Genomic DNA, 14,271 nt, shown 5'->3' on the forward strand with positions numbered 1-14,271 from the left:
AGGCAAAGTGTAATTATACAGTTTGAGTACCCTTAGGGCAAGCTGACATAGGCTTCGTGCACCAACTCATGGCAGTTTGAACTCCTGGAGGGATCTCATTTGTTAAAGCTGTTTGCATTGAGTTTCAGATGCATTAATGGATTATGAAAGACACACCAGACCGAAACTGTGATCCCAGCTCCACTCGCAGGCTCAGGGAGACGCTGTCAGGCTGCAGGGGTTATGCATGGAGATGGTGTGATGCTCATTATGGGAGTTTCCCTGGCAGAAGATTTCCAGGTCAGCTTCCGACTGTTCCTTTGAACTCCAGTTTTTTTTTTTTTTTTTTTATTCCTTTGCCCCGTGGCAGGAGCACCACTGATTTTCCTCCCCACACGTCAGGGAATAATATGGAAAAGGCTCTGGCTTAGCAATGGGAAAAGTTCAGTCTACTCTGGATAAGCACCCAAAAATTCCAACGCTTCTCTGAACTTTAGCTAAACTTCTCCAGAGTTGGCTTGGGGCTGGAGGACTCCTGAGATTAGGTTTCCTCTAGAGATTTCTGCCACTTCCACTTCTGGTCCAGCTGGAAACTAGCAGAGAAAACATCCCAGCATTTCAGACCCATGACCAAGGCTTGGCTCAGGTTTGGTTCTAAATGCCAGCACAGGAGTAGGAAGCAAATTTCACCCGACACACCTGTTCTCCTGCCCCTAGATCACTGGGATCATATGGGGATTGGGGCTCGCTCTCTCTGCATACCAGCCCAACCGTCTTCAAATGAAAGGCCTGCAGGAGGGGAAAGAAATCCTTGTGATGCTCCCTAGATCCTTCCCTCACAGGGGCTAGGTTCATATCTCCTGCAGAACAAGCAGGGGCTTCCATTCCTCAGAACCAGGAGAGTGCAGGAATCCTTGGGGACCCAGGCCATCAGCATGGGGACCCCAAAGCCCCTCCAGCTGCCTGGAAGTACAGCTCCATAGTGCTAAGGAACTCCCCTGCTCATTGCTCTGCAGGAAGCCACCCTTAAAGGGTGCTTTCCACAGCGGCTGCAGGCCGCATCAGTATTTCAGCAGTCACTGCTGCTCACTGGGCAGGAGGCTGGGTAGAGGGGCACATACATCCCTAGACCCATTTCTACACACAGATCCCTGGACACAAAGGGCCCCCAGGAATCTGGTCACAAACACAGGCCATGCTGTGGTAGCAGCTGGCTCCCCTGGCCCCGGGAGTGGATCCCGGTGCTGTGGGGACAGTCACCTCCCAGGTGTTCACAGACTTACTGGGAGGCTCTTGCGCTGTAGCCCTTCCAGGGAGCAGTAGTTGCAGTATCTGGAGCCAGGCTCAGACAGAGGCACCACCTGCGGCAGCCGTCTCTGCAGCACGTTGACCCCATGCCATGCAGAGCGGGCAGGTCCCTGTGGGGCAGGGTGCTGGGCTGGAGATGCCCAGCCGGCAGAGACACTGCACTTTCCAGCAGTGCTACTGTTGTGTGTGTTACAAGAGGACCGAGAAGCCCCCAACCCCAACGTGCAGACATATAGCAAGAGGCAATCCCCACTCTGAGTTTGCAGTCTGCGTAGCTCTTCGCAGGCCTGCGTCACGTGGCCTCTGCAGTCGATGCTAGATCAGCTGGGAGCAGGGGACCAGCCATCAGATCCACATCTGACCACAGGTGCTGGTGCATTGCCACAGTCTCACTGCGGTTTGCTTGTGCAAGGGGAGCTGGACCGTGTGATACTGCTCTGCCCTGGTGCTGCCAAGTGCTGCACTCACCTGATGCTTCCTGCAGGAGCCTGGTGGAAGTGAGACACGCTCACCCAGACATGTGCGTGTGTTGGGGCCAAGTCACCATGCTCCTTTCCCACGCTTGTGAAGCTATTATTGAAAGGCTTGTTACCAATCCCTGCGGTGCCCGAGGCGTGGCCCAGCACCCTGGAAACGTTGAGCGAAACTGCTTACTCACTGGGAGCCACTGTGGGTGGCTGAGCTGCCGGTCTCTGTGCTGCAAGTCTGGGCAGCTCTCTGGAGCCCTGCAGCGCTGAACAGAGCACCGCTCCCATCCAGGAGCGCCTGCAGCCAGAGACACCAACAGACACCTGGCAACAGAGTGAGACACTGACAGATTATCAGGCTCACGGAGGTGGACAGACACATGTGTACCCATCTTTTACAGAGACAGAAAGACAGCCCCAGTGCAGACTGGAAAGTTCTGGTTTGTCTTTACATCCGTCAGAGCTGTAGGAAATGAGAGAGGGTTGGAGTCTTCAGCATACAGAGGATTCCCACGGTCAGAGTGCAGACGCCATGCACATTCAGTCCCGGTGCAAGTGGGTGCAGCATCATGGATGTTGATTAGATGTCTGCAATCCCATTGCCCCAGGAGGTCAGAGCTGAATGGCTACAGCTTGCTCTCTTTCCACATACACAGGGCCTTTCCTTTTTAGGGGAAGTCCTGCATGTGGACTGAGCGCACTCCATGGGATTGCCGAGGTGGTTATACCTAGTGACTGACAAAGGGAATAGAGGGGGTTACATTAGGGTGAATTCAGAGTATCCCCACTGAAGGCAGCAAGAAACTGAGATAGAATGGAGCAGAATTTGCCTAGTTACCCCTCGTAATGAGCCATTTACCCATCTTACCCACACCTAAAGAAACTCATATTTTGACCTCTTCCTCCCTGTGCCAGAGTCAGGCTAACCAGTGCCAACATGCAGCGCGTCTGAGTGCTTGGCAGCCAGGGCTGCAGAGAAGCGGTTTCACTTGTACGTTCCGTCACAATCGGTTTGACCTTCTGGATCATTTGCGCAGGGAGACAAATATCTCAAGTCTTCAGATTAGGCGTTTGTGGAGCCCTGGGCCAGAGCAAGTGGGGGCCCCTCCCCACCCGTTCTGCCTGCAGTCGCATCCCCCCCAGTGCTCCTGCCAGGGAGCAGGGGCTTGTCATGCTCAGCCCACCCAGAGCTCCTCCATTTTTCTGAGGGGGCCCCAGGGATGGGCCCCGTGACTAACCCACCACTGGCAGGAAAGAACCGAACAGGAGAAACCCAATGACTGTCCAACATGCTGTTGACATGTGGTGTGTTCTGTTTTATATTCCAGCAATATAGTCCTTCAGTACAGAGCCCACATCACAATATTCCCTCAAGGGACGCAAAGAAATCCTGAGCTAGGAGCTGGGACTTGGTGGCTTCCTTTCCAGTGGGAGAGACAAAAACTCACCACAGGAACAACCCTGTGTAAAAGCTGGGTTTACCTTGGATGCTGAGTAAAAAGCAGGAGCCAGAAAAACAATAAGGCTGAAATAGTCCCTCAGAAACAGCTGCTCCCTGGCTTGGGAAGATTCCCAGATGTCAAATTCCAGGGGAGTATTTCAGATTCCCTGGGAGAGGCTGAACATTCAGCTGGGAATACCAGCCATGTCCCACAGGTCACAGCTTCAGGCAGAGTTGCCGTGCCGGCCGGTCTAGGCAGTGCGTTGGGCACTGGCCTGCTGCACAGGGCTCTTGGGCTGGTAGAATAAATGGGCTTTGTGGCCTTGCTCCAAATAATCGAAGCATTCCAGACACAGGTGACTCCGGGCTTGGCTGTCAGTGATGTCGCAACTGAGGCAGACACACCTTTGACCCCTAGCACACAGCTAGAGCAGACCTCTCTCTTCAGGGGCTTTGTATCAGCAGAAGAGGTGGCTCTCCCCACTTCTGGAGAGTAATTGGCCTTTTGTGCTCTGATGAAAGTTACTTGCCCTCAGCTCCAGGCCTTGTAATGCCACCTGAGGCCTGCAGTGGTGGCCTCTCCCTGCCATTGTTAATTAAGGGTTTCTATTGTCTGCAGAGACACCTGCACTGAACAAAACCTTTTGGCTCATGAGTCTGAACCCCCACTAGCATTTCATTGTCAGAGAGATGCAGCTCCCAGAGCAGCAACAGGAGCTGTCAGGCCTAGGGAAGATGGGCTAAAATTCCCCACCATTGCTCCCCTGGCTCAGCAAGGTTAAGCACCTAAGACCTGGCTTTCAGAGGTGCCCAGCACCTACCTGCAGTTCCTTGCAGAGTCAGCTGGAGTTTTGCTTATCCAGCCCCCCCTGAAAAATCAGGCTCAGCTTGGCAAGATCTTGAGCGTGGTATTTACATCGCCAGCCACAGCTAGTGTCCCCTCTGCACTAAGGCCTCCAGGACTGTCAGAGCTGGTGGTAACACTGGGAATTTTTTGTAGAATTTCTCCTGCAACTTAAGAAGTGTTTCTGTCTTTAACACTCAGGTGCCCAACTCCCAGTGGGGTGCAAACCCCAACTAGATCCATTTTACCCTGTATAAAGTTTACACAGGGTAAACTCAAATTGTTCACCCTCTATAACAGAGAGATGCACAGCTATTTGCACCCACCAGATATTAATACATACTCTGGGTTAATAAGTAAAAAGTGATTTTATTAAATACAGAAAGTAGGATTTGAGTGGTTTCAAGTAGTGACAGAACAAAATGAATTACCAAGCAAAAATAAAATAAAAACATGCAAGTCTAAGCCTAGAATAATAAGACTGAATACAGATAAAAATCTCACCCTCAGAGATATCCAGTCTGTGAAAGAATCTTACTGAAACACCTTCCTAGTCTGGGCACAATCCTTTCCCTAATGCAGCCCTTGTTCCAGCTCAGGTGGTAGCTAGGGGATTTCTCATGATGGCCACCCCCTTTGTTCTGTTCCACCCCCTTATGTGCCAAAGCCATAAGGTGGGAATCTTATGTCTCTGGGTCCCCCCCCCACCCCCTTCTAAATGGAAAAGCACTAGGTTTAAGATAGATTCCAGTACCAGGTGACATGGTCACATGTCCTGCGACAACCCCCCCCCCCCCCCCCCCCAAGCCTTCATTCCTCCCACCCTGACACACAGGAAGGCCTGCCTGCAAACAGAGCCATCCACGGTCAATTGTCCTGGCTGATGCCCCCCCATCTAGATTCCCAGCCACCATTAATGGCTCACACTTTGCATAAATACAACAGGACCTCAGTTATATTTCATATTTCTAGTTTCAGATACATGATACATTTATACAAATAGGATGACCACACTCAGTAGAAAAGCTTTGTAATACCTTACAAGAGACCTTTTGCATGAAGCATATTTGTTATACTATATTCACTCATTAGCATATTTTTATAAAATCATATAGTGTGCAACTTCACAGTAAGATTCTCTAAAAGCGGTCTCTTTGGTGTGAGATCTAAAATGCAATCAACGTGGGGTAAGTGCCTAGTGCTTTGAGACTGGGAGTAACCTGAATTATTGCTGTGAGCCTTGATGTAAGGGACCTTCTATCACAAAGGTAAGATTACCCCAAGTAGCAAGACAGACCAGAGTACCTCAGGGCACTGTCTGTGACGCATGGTTAAGCGGTTATGGAGCCTGAAGAGTTACACTTGATAATTGGTTGGTGAAATCTAAGTATAGAACTCACCACTAATTTGGTGTTTGTGCCCTGATTCTTAACAGTCTGCCCTGAGGTTGGTATTCATGCTCTTGAATCACTGCAGGACAGCTTGACAGTAGTACAAACTTTCTACTGGTAAACGGCAACGATCATTTCTTTACCCATATGTATTGCTGATCAGAGAACATTCAAAGCTTCTGAGAATTATAAACTCTTAACCAAGTGCTAATTCACATTAGAACCATTTACCTGTGTCCTCTAACACTAGGTAGTTGTTTTTTGCTTCAAAGCATTTTACAAACATGAACCCTCACAACACCGCTGGGAAGTAGGCAAGTCTCCTCATTCTCCTTTAACGGAGGCAGAACCATTAAGTGATCAGGACAACACCAGAGAGGGCATTGGTGTCAGAGCTGGGGTTAGAACGCCAGTGTTGAGGGCTCCCAGACCTGTGACTGAATGAGGAGTTTGCAGCATATCAGTAAGGAAGCTCAGCAGCAACCTTCTGTGTGGGCTGGATTTTTCTCCCCATCATGGATACATACACTCATATGTTCTTTACTGGCCAGGAGCCAATCAGTCAGAACTCAGTCTAAGGCGGCTCTGCATCTCCGGTGTGCCCAGAATGGGGGTTATCTTCAGGCAGACAGATTGTTTGGAGCAATTAATTGTTGGGAGTGGCTGACATCCTCCTCCTGTAGGCTGCTCTCTCTCTGCGTTTGGAATCATCTGTTCAAATACCCAACAGTCTAGTGAGCAAACAAATTCAGAGATGCCCATAGGGGAATTCTCCTGTGTCAGGGTCACTTTCTCCAGCCCTGCAAAGATGCCATTTCTAGGACATGAATGCTCTAAAGAGGGATATCATCCCACATGAAGTGAGGGTCAGTCTGCACAGAGAATAGTCATTCTAGCCTTCACCATGGTGCCCTGCTAGCCCAGCATTCAAACGGAATAAAAACCTTTCCTCTCAAAGGGAAGAACTCCTCTCTCATTGCAGAGCCAAGCCAATGCAAAGGCCGTCTTACTGGCCCTCTTATCTGATGGCACCTGCACTGAGCCCAGGTCGAATGGGCCCAGCTAGGGGAGATGGTTAGGGTCCGATTGTCAGAAGCCCGAAGCACATGTAACTCCACTTAGAGCCAAAGGGAGTCACATGTTCACACCTCAGGGGCGGGGGGGGGGGGGAAGAGTTAAATCAGACCCTGGAGCATCTGCCTCAGTTTCCCCTTGTTTGCCCATTAAGGAACAGCATCTCCATGTCAGATATAGTCGCTCATCTCTGGGCATAGTTTACATAGACCAGCTCCCCAAGCTTTTATAGTAACACCACTCTTGACAAGCCCACACTGAACACACAAAGGGGTACAGCAGTTCCTCCATTCACCTCTTCAGGGGCAATGCCTCCAGGTCACCTATCCAAGAGTTAATAGCAGCACTGTGTTCCCAGTCCCTTCCCCCCCAATCTAGGGCCTCACTCTCCAGGCTGCCAACCAGAGAGCAGCCACATTCTGGACTCTTACCACAACCCCCCAAAGTCAGGTCCCACAAGAGAGGGGCCCCACCCTGTTCCACTCCACAGGCCACCCTGCTGAGACTTCTACCCCTGCTCAGAGCATAGCCCTCCTCTTGCTCCTAGGCTCAGCTTCCCCCAGCCTTTTGTCCAGGGCCACAGGTTGAACCTTCCACTCATCAGGGGTCCCCAACCTCAGTCAGTTCTCACCAGCAGCTCTGTTTCAGCTCCCATCCAAAATCAGCTCCCTCTTCCACATCTCCTGAGCAATTCTCAGTAGCCCTCTCCATTACTTTCTGACTCCCCCTAACCACCAACACTCTTATCCCACTGAACTCCTCACCCTGCAGCCCAGATGCCCTCTTTTAAGGTCAATTGGAGGGGGGGGTCAGCTGACCAGTCACAGGTGCACTGGCCTCTTCCCCCTTAAAGGGCTGTCACGGAGTCCCTGGGCAATGCTCTGGAACTGCTCCCCATGAAGCCAGTCAGGACTCTGGGGCAGTCTCCTTTCTGTGAGCAGCCTGTCTTCAGGACACACAGCTCACACAGCTTCCACCTTCCTGGGTCTGACCTCGGAGCATTCAGCCTCCTCTGCCCCTCCGTGCGCTTCCCCCAGCGAGTCCGCTCAGGCGGGGCTCCTGGGGAAGCCAGAGGGTCCTGCCCCCCAACTTCACAGTCAGACGTGACTCTCAGCCAGCCAGTAAAACAGAAGGTTTATTAGACGACAGGAACATGGTCTAAAACAGAGCTTGCAGGTGCAGAGAACGGGACCCCTCAGCTGGGTCCATTTTGGGGGCAGTGAGCCAGACAACCACGTCTGCACTTCACTCCATGTCCCAGCCAGCCCCAAACTGAAACCCCCTCCAGCCCCTCCTCCTCTGGGCTTTGTTCCTTTCCCGGGCCAGGTGGTCACCTGATTCCTTTGTTCTCCAACCCTTCAGCTTTCACCTTGCAGGGGGGGAAGGGCCCAGGCCATCAGTTGCCAGGAAACAGGGTGTCGGCCATTCTCTGTGTCCAGACCCCTGCACACACCTGCCCTCTAGGGCTCTGCAATGATCATACACCCTTACCCCACCACCTAGATACTTAAGAACTGCATAGGGGAAACTGAGGCACCCCCACAATATTCGGAGGAAACATTAAGAACAGGCCCACTTCGTCACAAGGGCCAGTGTCACCCTTTGACGTCCCATTTGACAGGTGAGGAACTGAGTCCCAAGGTGGTGGGGTGACTTGGTGTGATGATCTGGGGAATCTGTCTGTACAACTTAAGATATTGTGCAGTTGTCCTTATGAAAACTGATGTAACATAAAATGCCTCTGTATCTAGATGTATCCACCATTGCTGACAAGCCTGAAAGCATGTTTCTCCCAAAGTAGATACAATGGAGAGTAGTTAGATGTAATGACTATACTCTGGCAGGTCAGTAGGTATGCTAAGGATGTTAGCTGGAACTGGGAAATGCCACTTCCTCCAGCGTCTCTGAAGGGGGGCTAGAATTTGGGGGGGGGGGGGAGTGGAAATTAACAGCGGCAGGACAAAGAAACCAGGTGTTGATGGTGGGACTCAGACAGATACAGGAAGCTTTGGGCAGGAGAGAAAGAGATGGAACATAGGGGTTGGATTTAGCTGTGGAACCAGCCAAGGTCAGAGAAAGCGAGTGGCCCTAAAGGGAGAAAGAGGCTCCCTGGCTCAGAACTCAAGCCATGAGCTGCAACAGAAGGGTCCTGGACATCTCAGAGGACGCCAGCCTAAAAAATGCTCCAGGGTGGTGAGGAAACTGAAGCAGGTAAATGCCCAGAGGACATAGATCAGTGTATTTCTTATGTCCTTAAAGCAAAAGTCAGGGTGTTGTGGAACGCTGTGCGGAGACTATCTGTTAGCCTGTGGACCCGCCTGGAGTGCTGAGGAAGGCTGTGTCTCAGCTATGGGGGGAAACTGAGGGTCTGCGCTAGGAACAGGAGCTAGGCAGTTGAACCCAGGAGGAACTCTGCACCCAGGGACCCTGCCTGGACTCGGTTCAGACTCCGCAAGACCCAGTAAGATGGATGCCCTCAGCAGCCTGGTGAGATGCCAAGAGGGGGCACCTGACTACATGCGTGACACTTGGCCAGGCTCACACAGGGTGTCTCTTGCAGAGCCAGGAACTGAACACACATCTCTGTCCAGTGTCTTAAGCACAAGGCCATCCTTCCCCACACATCGTTCCAACCTCCCCGAGACACCAGAGCGTCCAGACACTCCTTGCTCTCCGGGGCCACAATAATTTCCTTCAACCTCCCCTTGCACCTGGAGAGCTGAGCTGGTAGCGGGGTTGAGAGAGCTCATGAAGATCCTGACCCACAAGCTGGGTCTGCAGTATGGATGGGAGCAGCACAGAGAGGGGAAATGTTTGCATCCTGACATGCAGCTGCTACACCTCTTGCCCACAAGCCGCATGGGTGAGCGTTACATGGACAGACGGGGGGTGGGCAGGGCAGCATGGGGAGAGCGAATAGCCATTAACGGCCCTAGGAGCGTATGGCTCCAGTTCTGCTGCTTGGCCCTGACAGAGACACAGCTACTGCGCCAGCCACCCGCTGTTGTGGGCAGAGACAGAGGCGCTGTGCACCTGTGAGCAGAGAGATGCGGGCGGGCGGTGTCCGAACTCTGGCCTGTGCATGCCATGTGGAGTGCCCCATCTCAGCTCCACGCTGCTTGGGGGAGAAGGTTGGCACAAGAGGTTTTGGAGTCTTTCCCCTCACATGGGAGAGGAGGAGGTGATTGGACTGTAATTAGAAAGAGGAGGAATGACATGGTGGGTTGTGGGGTCTGCAGCTCAGGTCCCTTGCACCATGTGCAGCCCCAGGGTGAGGACTCTGCTGTGCCCCAGTGTAGGAACCCACAGCATTTGAGATCAGCTCCCCTGGTTTTTAGGTGAGTGCCTGGCTATGGGAAGGACTAAAAACTTCTCAGGCCTGGACAGAATTTGACTCAATCTCCAGAAACTGCAGGGTTTGGTGTAACTTTCAGATTCCCTCCCCCTCTGCCCTTGGGCCCAGCCTACTAGGGCAGGTTGTTTGTCTGGTTTGTACCAATCTACTTCCCCTCATAAAGAGATCTATAAGTGTCTGCCACCTCCAGGCCTGTCTAGCTGGAAGTGCTTGCATACCGAGGACCATGCTCCCCAAAGGAAGGGGTGGTCCATCTCCTCATAGCAAGTATAGCAGGTTTATACCACTGTCATGCCCCTGCCCTGCCATGGCCATGTATTTGCAAGGGTCCCCCAGGAGGCAAATTCAAGGCCTGAAAAAGGTTCTGGTTTGCCAACCTGCAAGGTTAGGGACAAGACCAGACATGACCTTAGTAGCTGAACAACACAGGAGATGCCAGAGCATTGCATCAGGGAGAGAGTTTGTGCTGCAGCATGTTGACGTAATTAGCGTGATGCCTGGCTGAAGCTGGGCTGAGGGGCAGCAGCTGCTCAGACACATTCGGGCAGCTATCAGGATGCTGCTGCTGTTCAGGGCCTTCTTCTTCGAGAGCAGGTTGGAAGCAGGTTTGCAGGACTGACTTTATAGTAAACGTGTTTCACACCTGTACTAGGACAGGCTAGGAATATTCTTCCCAAGAAAAGCATTCATTTCTCTGAACACAGATGCTGGGAATTTTAATCTGATTTAAATTAATTAGCATTTCCAGCCCCCCCAAAGCTAAGCAGCCATCTCTGCCACCTTTCTAGGCTCCTGGACTCCAAAAGGGCTAAAACTCACATTCGTGAGCCCACAAACTACAGAGAACCAAAACCAGTGAGCAGACAAACCCTTCAGGCAGGCAGTGTTTCACTGGAAACTGCCAGGCCAGTTTTTGGTTATAAAAGAGAAAACCTTGGGATTTCTGATTCATAAAAAAATAATATCTACAAGTAACCTCAGAGCTGAGAAACTGGACTTTAACACTGCAATAATAATGTGCACTGGGGGTGGGGGGTGTGTGTGCAGGGGAGAGGCAGGCTTGCATCCAAAGCACTTAAAGGTGAGTAAGTATTATCAGCCACAATTTACAGCTAGGGAAACTGAGTCAGATAAATGCCAACATTCAGTCAGAGCATTTTATTTGTATGAAAATATAAAGTGTCTCCCGCATATTAAACTCCAGTGACTCCAGAGCAAGGGCCAGTCAGCCTCTGGCCAAGCAAGCAGTGTGCAGTTCACAGGCCCAGGAGACACCCTTTGGGTTTCTGCTTCACCCCACTGCCTTGTCACCTGCATGGGGCCAAGTGCTGAGCTCTCCTGGCCCAGGCGGGGCTCTGGCAGGGGCTGTACAGGGATATTTACACCGGGGGGGCAGGGGGAAGAGGGCGATCAATGTACAAATAAATAGCTGGGCTCCCCTATGTACAGGCAGATGTGCGCAGAGTCCACCGCTCTACCAGGGCCTCCAGATGCTCGAGTTTGCAGCTTGGGGGTGGGGGGACGAGGCCTCCCGCAGCCCCCTGGCCAAGCTGGCTGGCCCTGCCCTCTGCCAGGCTGGGCACGAGTCCGTGGGGCTGCTGCAGTCCTGGCAGCTGCTGGGCTCAGCGCTGGTCCTTTGCAGGTGCTCCAGCAGGCAGCTGCCGGAGTCTCTGCCCAGGAGGTGGGACTTTGCCAGCAGGCTGGTGAGGCGGGACAGGCAGGCTCGGTATCCCTCGCGGTAACTCTCCGCTGGGTCTGGAGGAGAGAGACAGCGAGTCAGTGCTCAGCCGTGGAGCCAGGGCTGCCTTGGCAGGGGAGCTTGGCCAGCCCGTGGCAGGGAGAGGTCCGGTCCCAGCGGGTACAAGGGGAGCCTGCCCTGGCACGGAAAGGGGCCCAGGGCTGCAGCGGCAGGTCAATAGAGTCCGATCCTTGGCAAGGGATAAAGGAAGGGGAACTCCGGGGAGCAGGAGCAACACGTGGTCTGGCTGGGGGGGGTTCCCGGGGAGGGAGGGGATTCCCCAGGCCGAGCGATTTGAGGAGCTGGCCCTGTCCCGCGCTGGGCCCGGCTGCGCGCAGGTGTCTGGGCTGGGAGGAGCCAGCACTCACCTGGGGCGGGAGGGCAGGGGACCGGGATCTCCTTGAGGAACTGCACGGTCATCTCCAGAATATCCGCCTTCTCCAGCTTGGAATAGCGCGAGCTCTGCGGGAGAGCGACAGGTCAGGCGGCGCCCGGCCCGAGGAGCGCAGCGCCGTGCGGGCCCCGAGAGCGCAGGAGGGAGAGCGCAGGGCGCAGCGCGGTGCCGGCCCTGTGGGGGACAGGGGGTCAGGGCGCGGTGCCGGCCGGGGAGGACGCGGTCAGGGCCCAGCGCGGTGCCGGCCCTGGGGGGGAGCGGGGGATCAGGGCGCAGCGCGGTGCCGGCCGGGGGGGACGCGGTCAGGGCGCAGCGCGGTGCCGGCCCTGGAGAGGGCACAGGGGGTCAGGGCGCAGCGCGGTGCCGGCCGGGGGGGACGCGGTCAGGGCGCAGCGCGGTGCCGGCCGGGGGGGGACGCGGTCAGGGCGCAGCGCGGTGCCGGCCCGGGGGGGGACGCGGTCAGGGCGCAGCGCGGTGCCGGCCCGGGGGGGGACGCGGTCAGGGCGCAGCGCGGTGCCGGCCCGGGGGGGGGACGCGGTCAGGGCGCAGCGCGGTGCCGGCCCGGGGGGGGGACGCGGTCAGGGCGCAGCGCGGTGCCGGCCCGGGGGGGGGACGCGGTCAGGGCGCAGCGCGGTGCCGGCCCGGGGGGGGGGGACGCGGTCAGGGCGCAGCGCGGTGCCGGCCCGGGGGGGGGGACGCGGTCAGGGCGCAGCGCGGTGCCGGCCCGGGGGGGGACGCGGTCAGGGCGCAGCGCGGTGCCGGCCCGGGGGGGGACGCGGTCAGGGCGCAGCGCGGTGCCGGCCCGGGGGGGGACGCGGTCAGGGCGCAGCGCGGTGCCGGCCCGGGGGGGGGTGTCAGGGGGTCAGGGCGCAGCGCGGTGCCGGCCGGGGGGGACGCGGTCAGGGCGCAGCGCGGTGCCGGCCCTGGGGAGGGCAGGGGGTCAGGGCGCAGCGCGGTGCCGGCTGCTGGTACTCACGTCTTTGCCGATGAGCGGCAGGATGAGGGTCTTCAGCTGGTTCAGGCTCTCATTGATGCGGGCTCGTCTGCGCTTCTCCATCAGCGGCTTGAGGGTCTGCGGGCACACAAGGGCACGGGTCAGTTCCGGTGCAGCGGGGGCACAAGGCGGGCGCGCGAGTCAGTCCCAGGGGAGGCGGGGGCTACATGGGGGGTGCGGAGGCCGAGGAATGTGGGGGCGGATCCGAGGGGACCCCAGTGCTAGAGCGCGACCCTCGCTCACCTTCCGCAGCTCAGTGGCCTCCCCGGGTTTCCTGTGCGCCCCCAGCCTGGAGCTGTAGCTCCGCGCCGCCTCGGGCGCTGCGCTGCGTGGGGACATAGGTCCGGGGCAGGATCGCTGGGAGCTCGGTCCGGGCAGAGCTGCTGGAGGCGGAATCGTGCTCCCAGCCTGGGCTGGAGCTTTTTATGGAGCCGCCTCCGCTGGACCCCGCCTCTCGCCTTTGTTACAGGGCTGGGGAGGGACGCCCGGGGCAGGGCTGGCTCCTGAAGGAGGCCCCGCCAATTAACAGCCGCCCCCTCTGCTGTGCCCTGGGCTCAGGGCACTGGCTGCAGGTTAGCGTGCAGCCCGGCCCATCACCTGCCCGGCTCTGGTCTGTCCGCCTCGCGGGGTGCGAGTGGGTGTGCCAGGGGAACCCAGCAGCCCCATCCTGTCCCCACTCCTGCAGCCAGCGCCAGCTTTCCGGCCACTCTGCGGCGTGCATTACGCGCCGCCTGGGAAAGCGCTCGGGATTCGTGCCGGCCCCCCGCCCCCCGACGGAGGTGTGCACAGAAGTACTTGCAGACACAGGCCGGAATATTCGGGGGGTCCCTCTCCTGACACGTGCTACGCGCCCGGCTCTGAGCAGGCGTCTCCGCAGTTTAGGACGCGGGTGGACCTCGTGCGGGCACAAAGCTCCTTTCGGGGAGCCCCGCTGCCTCCCTCAGCTCAGCCCCGCCGGGGGGACGCCGGACACGCGGGGGCCCCGGCTGGGGCCGGTCTGCGGCATGTGGGAGGCTTTGCTGCGCGGCGCGTGTTGTCTCCGGCCCCGCGGGCGCAGCTGCCCGCGCCGCGCTCCGCGCACAGTGACCCGCGGGACCAGCGGCCGCTCCCTGGGCCGCCCCTCGGGGACGGCGGCGTCGCTCTCGGCTCCCCAGGCGCGGGCGGACAGGGGGGCACAGAGACGGGTGGTTTGCCCCGGCTCCCCCCGGCGCAGCCCCCGGCCCCGGCCGCCCGAGCTGCTGTCCAGGGTGCTGAGCGCAGGGCCCCGCACTCGCCTCCGGACGGGG

General features: G+C 56.5%; 1 protein-coding gene across 1 annotated transcript; it reads right to left on the bottom strand.

The window, feature by feature from the left end:
* Positions 1-11,052: 11,052 nt before the first annotated feature.
* On the bottom strand, positions 11,053-13,467 carry HES2 (hes family bHLH transcription factor 2). The gene is made up of 4 exons (XM_048825234.2): positions 13,229-13,467; positions 12,968-13,063; positions 11,966-12,059; positions 11,053-11,614 (listed from the first exon to the last, which is right to left on the bottom strand). Exons 1-4 carry the CDS (start codon positions 13,322-13,324, stop codon positions 11,334-11,336), a joined length of 567 nt encoding a protein of 188 aa, XP_048681191.2. The 5' UTR covers positions 13,325-13,467; the 3' UTR covers positions 11,053-11,333.
* Positions 13,468-14,271: the final 804 nt, after the last annotated feature.

Source organism: Caretta caretta, chromosome 18, assembly GCF_965140235.1.
Source record: "Caretta caretta isolate rCarCar2 chromosome 18, rCarCar1.hap1, whole genome shotgun sequence".
Taxonomy (NCBI): Eukaryota; Metazoa; Chordata; order Testudines; family Cheloniidae; genus Caretta; species Caretta caretta.